Source organism: Phragmites australis, chromosome 15 (assembly GCF_958298935.1).
Source record: "Phragmites australis chromosome 15, lpPhrAust1.1, whole genome shotgun sequence".
NCBI lineage: Eukaryota > Viridiplantae > Streptophyta > Magnoliopsida > Poales > Poaceae > Phragmites > Phragmites australis.
This window is the reverse complement of record NC_084935.1, coordinates 9,633,347-9,646,805: the sequence shown is the minus strand read 5'-3', so window position 1 is coordinate 9,646,805 and position 13,459 is coordinate 9,633,347. Positions and strand designations below refer to the sequence as shown.

The 13,459-nt window shown below is 45.2% G+C and overlaps 1 protein-coding gene across 1 annotated transcript; it reads right to left on the bottom strand.

Annotated features, from left to right (window-relative positions):
* Positions 1-7,783: 7,783 nt before the first annotated feature.
* On the bottom strand, positions 7,784-13,130 carry LOC133892350 (glucan endo-1,3-beta-glucosidase 1-like). The gene is made up of 4 exons (XM_062333063.1): positions 12,685-13,130; positions 11,212-12,525; positions 8,719-8,746; positions 7,784-8,097 (listed from the first exon to the last, which is right to left on the bottom strand). Exons 1-4 carry the CDS (start codon positions 13,100-13,102, stop codon positions 7,914-7,916), a joined length of 1,944 nt encoding a protein of 647 aa, XP_062189047.1. The 5' UTR covers positions 13,103-13,130; the 3' UTR covers positions 7,784-7,913.
* Positions 13,131-13,459: the final 329 nt, after the last annotated feature.

Here is a 13,459-nt window from a genome sequence, read left to right as displayed (position 1 = left end):
TCCAAACAGATACTTACGTCATCGTCAATGATGCAAGCTGAGTTTGTAGCATGTGATAAGGCTACTGGACAGACTGTATGGCTAAAGAACTTTATCTCAATACTAAGAGTGGCAGCCATCATTTCAAAACTACTTACTAAGAGTGGCAGCCATCATTTCTATATGAGTAACAGCAAGTCGAGTAGTGTTACCAAACACATCGACATTAAGTATCATGTTGTGAAGATAGAATCCAGATCAAACTATTAGCGTCAAGCATATAAATACTAAGTCAATACTTGCATATCCGCTCACTAAAGACTTATCACCCAATATCTTTTGTGATCATATTACTAGTATGAGGTTATTGGAAAGCCTATTATTCTAGATAAAAGGACTATAAATCAAACCAACTCCCATTAAGCGTAACAAATTTTTATTTCAAGATGTTGTAGTATGCTATAGGTACTTGGGTTTCAGTGACATTTCATTAGCCGCAGTAACGCTTTGCCTTGGTGTGCATATTCATTAAGAGTGGGCTTATGATGTTAGACTTATAATCAAGAGGAAAAATGTTAGATATGATCTCGGCTCACTATAACGTATCCTAACCAAATGGACCAAGAGAAAATAGGAGCCCCACTCCACCCACACGCCTTGATCCAGGGCCAACCAACAGATGGTTGAGATCCCGTTCCACATGATGCACATATATATAGGGGAGTCTGGCACCTCACGGGATTAAGATTCCCGTGAAGTTTAGCTCACCCCAAAATCCCCACGGTATCCAATCTTCACGTTGCACCGTAACGGAGTGAAGACTGTCACTGCCACAACTTCACCGAGCTCTACTTCACGCCGGCGATCGCTACGTCAACTACACGAGTCCATGTCGATGGTCGGCACTACACTATGACGCTACTAGAACCGATTCTTGTCGTGGCTCTACACCAACAGACCTTCACTTCATGGCTGTGATCAGATCGGGTATGTTGATCACGCTTCTACTCTTAGGGAGTTTATATTTTAGAGCTAGTAATCATGAATCTCTAAGATGATGTTTAAGATCTAACACGCTGTGTGTGCGATCGAAACTTAAAAAAATAGCGATAGCTCAATACATGTTGCTGGAGAGTGGCGATAATTAGTCCGGTTCAGCCCACCACCCCCTGACATCCTCAATAGCCAATCCGTTGATACTCCATCGTCTCGTCTCCTACCCTGGCGAGTGGCGACCGCCCACAGGCCACCGTTGACCACCCGACCTCCTGCAGTCCTGCTCGGCTGCGTTGACCACTCGACCTCCTTCTCGGCACCTCGGTGGACCGTAGGCGGACACGAATGTCGCCCTCAGTGACTTGGCGGACCACGGCAGCCGCGCGCGCCCTCGGTGAGTCGGCGGACGGCTGCAAGCCTGCAGCGTTGTGCATAACCCAACGGCCTCCCGCCGACCCACGCTCCGCTCATCCCCTGCAGGCTGCACCACTGTAGCCCCAACCATGTAGCTGGCCAGGCCAATAGACCATCCCAATTGCCCTCCGAGCACCTGTCGCCTGGCCGTCTAGCCTAGGCGCTTGTCGGAGATGAGCTACAATGCAAGTAGTTGGGTTTAGTGTGGATTCCATCTTAGCTTCATAATGTGTATATATCTTTCCAATAACCTACACCATTTTTCTATTCTGAACAGCTTGTAATTTTTAACATTCTTTGCATGAGAATAGAGAAATAAGGAACTAGGTGCAAGTCATGCTGAAGGAAGTCAAGCAAACAAACTCTAGCCAGAGAGAAGAGGTGAAGCTAACAAGCATTTGAATTGTACTTTTGTCGTCACTTTGTAATCATACCACTGATACAATTTTGTTTCTTTCACAGATCAAGAAGCATTGTCATATCTACAATTTCACACCTACGTACAGTTTTCCATCATATATACCTCATACACCCAATTGCAAAGACTATTACTGACTTGATATCGTTTCTATGCCTCAGTTTTGCCACCGATTTGTGAAATTCAAACACAATTTGCCTCAAGTTCCCTGACCGGTTTGTGCTGGAGCTGCATTGGTCATCACCATGATTTGGAGTTGGAGAGCATCAGCCTCTTGTTGCCTGCTGCCGTGTTGCTAGATTTAAAGATGTGTGCAATCTGACGTTGAATTTGATGTGCCAAACTAGTTTGTGATGATGACCAATGCAAATGGTTGATGAGTTTGGTAGCTGGCTCGAGTATAGTGAGTCCAAAGACAAAGCATATTGGAGTTTGGTAGCTGGCTCGAGTATAGTGAGTCCAAAGACAAAGCATATTGCTTTTGTTGTTTCTTGTTTAGGGATCCAATTGCTTTCTACTTTTACCACCAATTGCTAGATTCTGATCATTTAACGGGGGATTAGGACCTTGAGGTGGAGCAACATTCTGATCGTGTGATGTGGGATTAGGACCTTGAGGTGGACCGACATTCTGATCATGTGATGGAGGAACATTATCTTCTTGTGGTGGTGTCGATCTTCCTTTTTAGAAACCTCTCCATATTTAATTGTCCTGCATTTCACAATTTTTTGAACATTCCATTAGATACATGTAGAAAGAATCAAAGAGCAATAGAGGAGTACCCTCCTAATGAGAAAGAATTGGTAAGGAGCAAGTATTTAGACACAGGGCCTAGCCAACCTCGCACTTCTGATTTTCCAATTATAGCTATTGGTGGTAAAAGTAGAAAGTTTAATGTTAAATGGTTGATGAGTTTGGTAGCTGGCTCGAGTATAGTGAGTCCAAAGACAAAGCATATTGCTTTTGTTGTTTCTTGTTTAGGGATCCAAACAACAAGGGAGATGGGTATGATGCATTTATTACAAGTAGTTGGTCTAGTTGGAACAAAAAAAATTAGATTAAAGGAGCATGTAGGGGATGTCAATAATGTTCACAACCAAGCAAAAAGAGATTGTGATGCCTTGTTGAATCAAGAACAACACATCTATGCTGCACTTAATAGACAAAGTGATGTTGAAAAGATTGCCTACTCGTCTAAATGGATTAGTTGATACTACCATAGTGTTACTAAAGCAAGGGTTGGCTTTTAGGGGTCATGATGAGTCCAAGGATTCCTTAAACAAAGAAAATTTCAAGGAATTTATTGCATATACAACACAACAAAATCTAGCACTAGGCAAGGTTGTGGCCCACAATGCTCCAGGTAATAATAATGGTCTCTCCAAGGATACACAAAGATATAGTTCATTGTTTTGCAATGGAAATATTGGACTCTATTCTTGAAGAAATCGAGAATGATGTGTTTTGCTTGCTAGTTGATGAGTTGAGGGATGTGTCCGGTAAAGAACAAATGACGGTGGTTTTGTGATACATAGATAAATATGGAATTGCCAAAGAAAGGTTTGTTGCCCTTGTCCATGTGAAAGAGACAACTTCAGCATCCCTCAAGTCTTACATTGATGCTTTATTTGTGAAATATAATCTCAGCTTGAAGCAACTTAGAGGCCAAGCATATGATGGTGCAAGCAACATGCGAGGTGACTTTATGGATTACAATAATTGATTATGAGAGAAAACAACTCATCATACTATGTTCATTGTTTTTCCCACAAAGTTCAATTGGTTGTTGTGACTGTTGTAAGGAAGCATACATGTATTGGTAATTTTTTTATATGATTTCTGTCTTGTTGAATGTGGTAGGTGCATCTTCCAAATGAAAGGACATGATATGATTTGAGATATTAATCAAGAACATGTAAGAAAGGCCTTAGGTTGTGGTCAGCTTAAAACTGGGATAGGTTTAAATCAAGAGCTAAGTCTTCAAAGATTCAGTGACACTCGTTAGAATACGCACTACAAGACTCGAAAGAGGTTGGTTGATTTGTTCCCAACAATTATCAAGGTGCTAGAATATGTAGAAAAAGAAGACAAGGGTGACAAAAATAGAAGGCAAGCATTTGGTCTGCTAGTTTATTTCCAGTCATTTGATTTTGTCTTCTATTTGCATCTTATGCTGATAGTTTAACAATCACAAACTCCTTTTCATTAATTCTACAATGGAAATATCAAGATATTGTAAATACCATATTGCATGTGTCAACTTAACCAAAAGTCTTTGGGTGAGCTTAAGAGGGATGGTTGGGAATCTGTATTAGGTAAAGCTTATGCCTTACGTGACAAGCATGACCTTTCCAAATTGTAAATGGGAGATGATTATGTGCTAAAGAAGCCACATCAAAAAACTAGAATTACCAACCAACATCATTATGAAGTGGATTGTTTCAATGATGTCTTTGATTGGCTACTACAAGAGCTCGATACTCACTTCAATGAGAAAACATCTAAGTTGCATGTCTACACTGTTGCTTTGAGTCCAAGAGCATCATTTAGTGAATTTAATTTGGAGCATTCGATGAGTCCTGCTAAACTTTATCCCAATGATTTTAATGATGAGGAATTGAGAGACCTTCAGCATCATCTTAGCCTCTACGTTCAAGATGTGCGAGCCAATGCAATATTCTCTTACATAGAGTCTATTAGTGTGCTTTCTCAAAAACAAATAGTGGAAACAAGGAGATATATTTGATATCCTTTGGTTTATCGGCTATTGAAGCTTGCATTAGTTTTACCTATGACAATTACTACACTAGAGAGATGTTTTTCAGTCATGAAAATTGTGAAGTCACATTTGCACAATCGCATTGGTGACGAATACTTGAGTGGAAGACTTATTTTCTATGGGGAGAAACACGAATTGGAGAGAGTTACTATTCACATGCTTCCAAATTTTTTAAAAAAATGTAGGGTCGAAGACTAAAATGTAATGTTTTCCTAACCAGAATTACTTGTTATAGCCTTATAGACATGGAATGTTTACTAACTAATTTATTCATTTTTTTCCAAGATATTATGGTTGAATGTTTTGTTTTTTTTTTCTAATGGAGATCATCTATTGTACTCATTTTCAAACTTTATCTATCACCCGTTCACTTTGCTACTATTATTACTTGTGGAAATCTTTGTTTACGTAAGCACTTTTATCAGGGGTGGATCTTCAGAGGGGTGCGGAGGGCTTAAGCCCCCCTACCTCACCGGTGTACCTAGGAGCCCCCTAAGCCCCTTTCAAGCCCTAGCTCGCCATGGAGTCGAGAAGTCTGAAGCTTGGCGATGGGATCCTTCTATCATGGGAAGAAGATGGCGGCTAGTTCACGCTTGGGCCTGGGCCAACTTAGTTTCTCGATTCTTAGCAGCCCATGATATTATGCTCATCCAGCTATAACCACTCCATCATTGGAGTCGAGAAGCCTGAAGGAGATATTACGAGATAATTTTGTGGCTATTTTTTAATTTTTTCAGACTACCCGTGCGCCACCGAGTTGCTCGTGGCGCTGTGCTTGCCGTGCCGGCTGTGTCACCAGACCGCAATCGTGCTTGAGTCAACCCGACCCAGCAAGGTGCATGACGGGCCGTGTCATGGGCCAAGAGCACAGCACGGTATAGACCGTTATAGTAGCTAGCCCTATCGAACCTGGTTGTAGCCAGGCCGGCCTACATACCCATTTGGACACCTCTGGGTGAGAGTACTTTCAGCCTCAGTCCCACTAAAATTCTGTGCTGGCTCCACACTTGACTTTTATCGCTACATATTATTATCAGATACAATATTACCTGATAACTAGAGTATTAGTATTTTATTATATATAATGATATATACAGAACACTTGATTATTTTTATTCTAAATCTGTCACCGGAAAATTTTGCGTGCTGAAAGTTCCCCAACTCGCCGATGGGCCGAGGCTACCTCGAGGTCGACATCAGCCCTGGTCTGGCGACGACGATGAAGCCGATCCACGTGGCCACGACCCAGCTTGAATGCCCCATCCCAGTATCCCACCAACATCCATGCACTGCATGGAGCCTCGCGTCGCAGGTAGAAATGCAAGTGGGTTACAACATCCATGCACTGCATGGAGCGTGGCGCGCGCAGGTAGGAATGTAAGTGGCTTGGTCGACCGACGGAACCCATCTAAGCATTCTAGTTTTCGAAGCTTTAAGTGAAAAATGAGCCGCTCAGTTGAATGGAGCGGGTTTTGCGTTTGACCCATCTATGGCCTTATATGCAGGCCATCACAACGTTGAGCAGCGAACTGCGAACGTCGTGCTAGGCGGCAACATGAGCTGGGACGACAACACCGACGACGACGGGCCGTTCCCTCTCGCGGCGAGCTGGTTCGACGCCTGGAGAACGCTAAAGCCTTGCGCCTTTTCCGGTTGGACATACGATGGGATCTGGAACGAAGAGGCTGGGGTGTTCAACGGCCACGTCGCTCCCCGCTCTTCGCTGCAGAAGCTGAAAGATTACAGGCTGAGCAGCATCGAGCTGATCCGGGATCGCAGCTTCGGCCTTTCAGTATACCGAGTATTCGAGAATGAGCAAATATGCGTATTTTACCGACATGCGACATTGATCTCAAGCCAAGTTGCCACCGTGGTTTGGTTCTGACCATCGTCCCCAATGAACCTGCAACGGCCGACGGCCGGAAGTTGAGCTCACGCCGGCGCCGAAGCAGCAAGAGAGCAACGGACGAACTCGTGGGAGGATTTATCTAACACTACTAGGTTTTCGCTTCTTGATGCATGAATTGTCTGCCTGCCCTCTCAGCCTGAGTATCTACATCACGAAATGAGAGATGGTTATCCATTTTCTTCTTGAATACGCAGAGAACTGCATGCGTTTCTTGCCTAAAAACGATTATCTGATGATAATCATTATTCCACAATGTGCTATTCATTTATAATGTAACTGGTCATATGCCACTGTGTCTGCATATTTCTTTGGGATACGCTGCAATGGACGTTTTTAGCCTACTTCCTCCCGCCACGAGGTGCTAGCTCTGTTAATGCAGTTGGGACAGGAGCTCTACATTTAAGTCCTCTTATTCTGAAATGGATAGCACAACTCCTGTCCTTAATTTCAGAGTTAGTGCAAATCTTTCTAACAGACAACTAACCAGCACATTTTCTTTAAATGTTATTGGGCTAAGACAATGATATATAATCAGAATAGTCGTAGTAATGAAGAAATGGAAGAATGTTTTACATATGATTGGTACTTAGTTACGAAAGATAGGAGCTAAGAAAAAAAAGAATGTTAATAGGGGTTGTGGTAATGTTTTAGATTATTTGGCTTTTTTGTCATGATATAGTGTTTCATAAAAAAACAAATATGCTTTTTAATACCGTCATTATTCAGAAGTACTTACTGGCTAAGATTCTGAAGACTGCTACACAGGGAGGATCAAAGAGAAGAGTTTGTGAAGGTTTGCCATATCTTGGAGGTGCTAACAATGGAGCTCTTTGCTAAACACGGATGGTCATGTAGTTATAAATTAAGCTTCATGACGTTTTATTCGTGTGATGTTTGTTACATATGTCGAGATATTGTAATAATCAATTGTTAGCTGTATACATCTTGGAATGCAAAAAGCCTGGTGCTTTATTCATTTTCTAAAAAATACAAGGGCATTCAGCCATCTTCTGCTCCTGTTCACACAAATGTCTCCACTGTTGAAAGTTAATAACAAGGGTTCTAAATCTTCCATGTACATCAACGCATTCACGTTAAGTTTAATCAATAAGATAAGTTGCAATTTATGTTGTACATTCGCCACCGTTCAGCACTTCATATTTTTTTAGATAACGGAATAGAATATCCCGGTCTCTGTATGCGAAGATACATACAGCCGGTCAACACTTCATGTGGATGGGATGGATTGAAATGTTGAGAGATTTCAGCAGATCATACACAAATTCCATTATCTGAAGAAAAATGATTAATTTATTAATGCTTATCTAACAATAAAGAATCACTAAACATAAACCAACCCCCCTCCTCTACCATGCCCTCCAAAAAATTCTGGTTTTGTTACAATTAACATGCTCCTGTCATGTCCAAAAGTTTGAATCCGTAACGATAACCACCACAACGCTCAGCAGCAACCGAAGGAAGAGCAAGAACCCTCTCTCCCTTCCAGTTCTTAGTCTCCATATTGCGGATCCCTCAGCGTCGCTCGTCTGCACTGTAGTGGTGTTTGAGCCATCAGATCTGGTGACGTTGCTCTGCAGCTTACTGCATGATAGATAACAGTCAGCATTAGCAAAGATAATGTGCAGAGTTAATTATGATAGCATTTTATCTAACACATTGGTATTTAACAATAATTCTGAATTGATGAAATAGAGACTTTATATATTTATAATCGACTAGACAAGTTCTAGAAAGTAGGAGTCTCCTGTAGAAGGATATTTTAGCAGATGTATTGTTTTTCTAGAATAGCTGTTATATTGTCAAGCTCTTAGAACTGTGTGATTCCTTCATTTAAGGTATCCCATCTATATATATCTAAATCTTCTGCTGGATGGTATGAAAGCAAACCGAAATTATATGCATGCAGTGAAGGTTCCTAAACCTACCATGGCCTGCCTGGAATGAATGTTACAAACTTTCTTTTAGTTCAGAAAATGGTCCATAAGCATACAGAGCTCCAAAGCTAGTAGTAGCATAGAATGATTTTTACCCTTCAAAAAAGAGCATAGAATGATTTTACCGCCACTGCTAACCTGTTCTTATTTGTATGGGCAATTATACTGATTATTTTCATCCTTAACATGCTTTGATATCTTGATAATTACAATGTTAATCGGTTGAACAATATCATGAACTTTACAGAGAAAAGTTTCAGAAATATACCTCCCCGGAAATATGCAGCTGTCATGACCTGCAGAACAAAAGGTATCCATTTGTTAGGAAAAGCAAAATGGAAGTTCAAGATAAGTTTAAGTGTATATCTGCAAAAGATTGAAGAAAATTCATGTTTGGTCAAATATATGAACACAGCAATATGACCACAGGCTTGGCACGAGAGGTTCAGCAAAATCCCACAGAAATGTGATTTTTGAAGCTACTAAGAAAAGACAAACTAAATTATCATTTTCTTTATAACTTGCACATGTAAAGATAAAATGAGTACAAAATTGTCCATTCACAGTCCTAAGGACCATTAAAAGTAGGAATTGTCTCGCATTAGGAAGTAACAACATGTGAGCTTTGGCTTCCCATCACAGAAATACCAAGTTGGAGAATGCGGAGTTGCAGTAAATCAAGAGCTTTGCACAATTGCACCACACCAGAAGAATATAAAATTCTTTTCTGATGTTAGAAGGCCTAAATTTAAATTCAATTCCATATAGATGAACAACTTCTGGTATTTGAAGCACAAACATTACCCCTTCAAAATAAGGGAACGCAATCTATATGACACTAAAAAACTGGGCACAACCCAAATGAGTATCCTGTCATCTAGATCACTCCATTACATGCAGAGCATCCGTTCAGTACTTCCTGAACACATAATCACCAGACGCATGTGTCCAGGTAATAATAATACTGCTCCCATACCAGACAATGCTACGTGCTCACAGCATTCGCTCCAGTTGGCCACTTGCATGGATCACGCTTCGTCCTGATCCCGCATCATGAATTCAAAAGGCCTAGATGACATCCAGATCCAAAAGATTCCTGCTTGCACTTCCTCTTTTAATTCCTCCCCTTGCCTTTTCTCTAAGATAAAACTATAGCCCTTTCGCACATGACAAGGGTGTTGTCCTGAGAAGTTGCTAGTACATACCCACAACAAGCAGAAGTTCAGTTCAGCAGTAATAGCTCAATGCAATTCTTGTGACATGACAGGGACGTGACCCATACGGCAAGAATGCCTAATTTCCTGGCCATATGCTCTGCGTTATCCAGAGAGCCAAAGCCTTTCAGACCTGTCTATGACTCCTGAACTTTGTCTTGAACATGACAATGAGATCTCCAAAATTCCCATTTGCTACCCAACAATGTCCAACCCCCATCAAGTACACAAGGCTGCACTTGGAAATGCAATGTGTACAAATGCAGGAACATCTGCAGGAAATAATGGGCAGCGAGAAAGATCTCCGGTCCAACTTTAGCTTTTGAAGCATGCCACAGGCACATGACCATAAGCCATGAGTAAACTTTGCCAAAAGCTGGAATTTTGTTACGAAACGTTACACATTCTCAAGTTTTTCTTCCCCCTCTCCAAATGAGAAGACAGCATCAATGTGGTCAAATTATAGTGTAAGTAGAACAGCCATCACTCCCATCTTCCTAGTTCCAACAATGAATCGAAATGATCCATAAGAAACATGAATCAGGTTAACCAACGTGTTGGAATGCCATGGTGAGAGTGACGGGACGAAGCGTGCAATCTGGAATGCACCCTTGGCATGTGACGCGAACATAGCATTGCTTGCTCCTGCTCACATGCGAGAAAGGGGATTCTTTTTTGTAGCCCCTCGTGGCGCCTTTCTCTTTTGTACCAAACGAAAATGGTATTGTGAGCTGGCTTGTGTCATCCATCCAACCAGCAAGCTCCACAGTGCACTGCACACCCTGAGCACTGGCCCAGATTTGGTAGAGTAACAGACAAATCTACAGCCAGGCCCAGCTCAGCTTCTGTCGCCTCTGTAGTGTCATGGTAGAGTAAGATTCTCAGGTTACAAACGGGGTGAGTGACGCCTAGATGGAAGCATCCTTTTTTCTCTGCGTTAGAATCCTATGAGCTGCCGTAATCTGACATCAGCTAGCTACAAAAATGGTACTGTTTCGAACGAGTGATCTAGTGAAGTGTTCTGAACCTATCTTTTTCAGAGAACCAACCATCCCAAACCGCTCCTGGTTGCTAGTATTTGCTAAACTGCTCCTGCCCCTACCTACAACGAAAAGCAACCTTTCTCCTAACGATCGATTCGCATAAATACTTGTAGCTAGTGCTCTCTGACGAAAGGACAAACCGAACAACTTTCCATGGCGGTCATGCCATCTGCTTTGTGGGCGTGACAATGGCGTCGCTCCTACTCCGAATCCGCGCCGAGATCTTCACGAAGCGTTTCCATTGACGCCTGACTAGTGTAGCAGTTCTTAAAACGACCAAAGGGATCACGAGAAACTACTGGACATGTGAACAAACATCAAAGCCAGACGGTCTAATCGAAGTCTAAGCAGTCACTGGCTGGCACTAAACAAGTGTTCAGCACGAGCCTCCCTCACCGTCACTGGACACTAAGCATGAGCGGAGAATAGTCATCAAGCAGCGAAACTTGCCACTGAATCACCGACAAAAATTGCCAAGAAAGCGAGAGCTTGGTCGGTACGTACTTGGATCGGTGGTGGTGACCATGCCGGCGCCCTGGAAGTAGCACGACCCGGCGGCGCGGCCCTGGGACTGGTAGTACGCGTCGAACGCGTACGAGGCGTGGCTGCGCACGTCGTTGGGCAAGTAGCACCCTTCCCCGGGCTGGATCGCCGTGCAGCCGGAGCGCCCGGGCCCGCACGCCCAGTCCATGGCCGCCTGCACCGCCTTCTCGTCCGCATCGTCCGCCGCCACGCAGAACGTGCGGTCCGTCGTGTCGTTGGCCAGGAACCCGCCGGCCCCCGACACGTGGAGGAGGTACACCGGCGTGCTGTTGCCGTAGAAGAGGCCCCAGTTGGCCTCCGACACGGGGCCCGGCCGGAGGTCCTCGTTGAACAGCTCGTAGATGTACACGCTCGCCTGCGCGCCGGGCGCCATGGGCGTGCCGGGCTTGTCCTCCATGACGTGCTTGATCAGGTTGGAGTTGTACGCGTCGGCGTTGTCCTTGGTAGCGTACGGCTCGGTCTTGCGGTCGCCGTACGACGGCCAGCCCGTCTCGGTGACCAGCACGGGGACGCTGGTGGCGTTGAGGTTCTTGACGGCGACGCGCACGGCGTCGAGCATGGCGTCGAACACATTGGTGTAGTGGAGCAACGTGTTGGGGTCCACCATCTCCAGCGACGTCGGCAGCGGCCGGAACAGTGCGGTGTCGAGAGGGATCACGCCTTTGCTCTGCATCAGCGAGTAGTAGGGATAGAGATTGAGCATGAGCGGCGCCGAGGTGTTGGCCAGGTGGGCGAGCAGCGGGAGGAGGAAGGACTTGGCGAGGGACTGGTTGAAGAAGGCCTGCGACGGCGGGAACGGGTCGAGCACCACGGAGAAGGGCAGCGGGGTGGACACCGGGATGGAGGAGAGGTTGGCGGCGGCGAGCGCGGCGGCGAGGGACTGGATGGCCGGGAGCAGGACGGGGAGCGCGGATGGCAGCGCGGTTGGGACTTCGTCGCCCACGGCGATGGCAGAGATGATGTTCGGGGTGGTGGAGTTGACGCCCGCGAAGGGGAGCACGCGGCGGGCGACCCACGCGGAGGCCGTCGCAGGGGAGGAGCCCAGAGCGAGGAGCTCGTCGTTGGGGACCCCCACGATGGCGCGCGTGCCGGAGGAGGCCAGCGCCGAGAGGAGGCGCGGGTCGGCGTCGTAGAGGCGCACGCGGGTTATGTGCTGCGCGCGGAGGAACGCCGCGAGGTCCGACGGCGACAACAGGTTCGTCACCGCCGTGCCGATCGTCACGCCCACGTACGTCTCGTCGCCCCCCGACGCCGCCGACACTAACACCGACGAGCCTGCATCCCGCAACCAGCACGAAACAGAGCACGGCATTAGCAATTGCGCAAGAAACAGAGCACCGAGAAACCCAACAAGAGAACAAGGCGGCGTCAAGATTCAAGAACGAATTCACAGAGCATGAAAGAGGAAAGCAGGGGGGGGGGGGGGGAGCTTACGCTGAAGCGAGGGGTGGAGGGAGGGGAGGAGCAAGAGGAGGGGGATGAGCAAGCTGCTACCACTCCCTCCCCTGCTCCTGCACCCCATTGGGAGTGTGCTCGCTCTCCTCCTCCTGCTGGTCTCTGCGGATTGCTTATTTCTCCGGGAATGTCCTTCCCTGGTCGATTTCTGCTGCGTGGGAGCGTGCGTGCTGCTGGTGGTGCTGGTCCTGAGTGAAGCAGAGCGGAGGGGAGGTTGGTGTGGTGTCGGGGCAAAGATGAGTTGGGATTTGGGGATTTCTGGAGGTGGGGTGGGAGATTGGTGATGGACTGGTGAACATAGAATGGGCTGTTTGCTTCTAGACATGGCAGCCTTGCTGTACGTTTGTTTTAAATCTCGCGCACCAGTCTTAGTGGTCGGTATTTGAAATGGATCCATTTGGGTTTGGGTTTCTAATTTTACTCGTGGGTGTGCACGAGAGAGTTTTTTTTATTTTTATATTTTTTCGATTAAAAATTTAAATAAATAGATTCCTTGTGAAAATAATTGCAAAACTAGACGCCTACCACTCTCTGAGGAGACAGTAAGAACCTTACCGCCTCCTGAGAGGGCGATACGCAGTCCCGAAGTCTCTTACCGCCCTCTCAAGGGGCGGGTAGCGTTACAGACCTGGAGGGGCGGGTAGCTACAGTACGTGAACAGTAAATCTTAATGAACAGTACTTCAAAGTTTAATTTTGCTACTATCTTCTCTATTCAAAATAGTGATGTTCTGTTGCTCCAAAAATCCTACAAC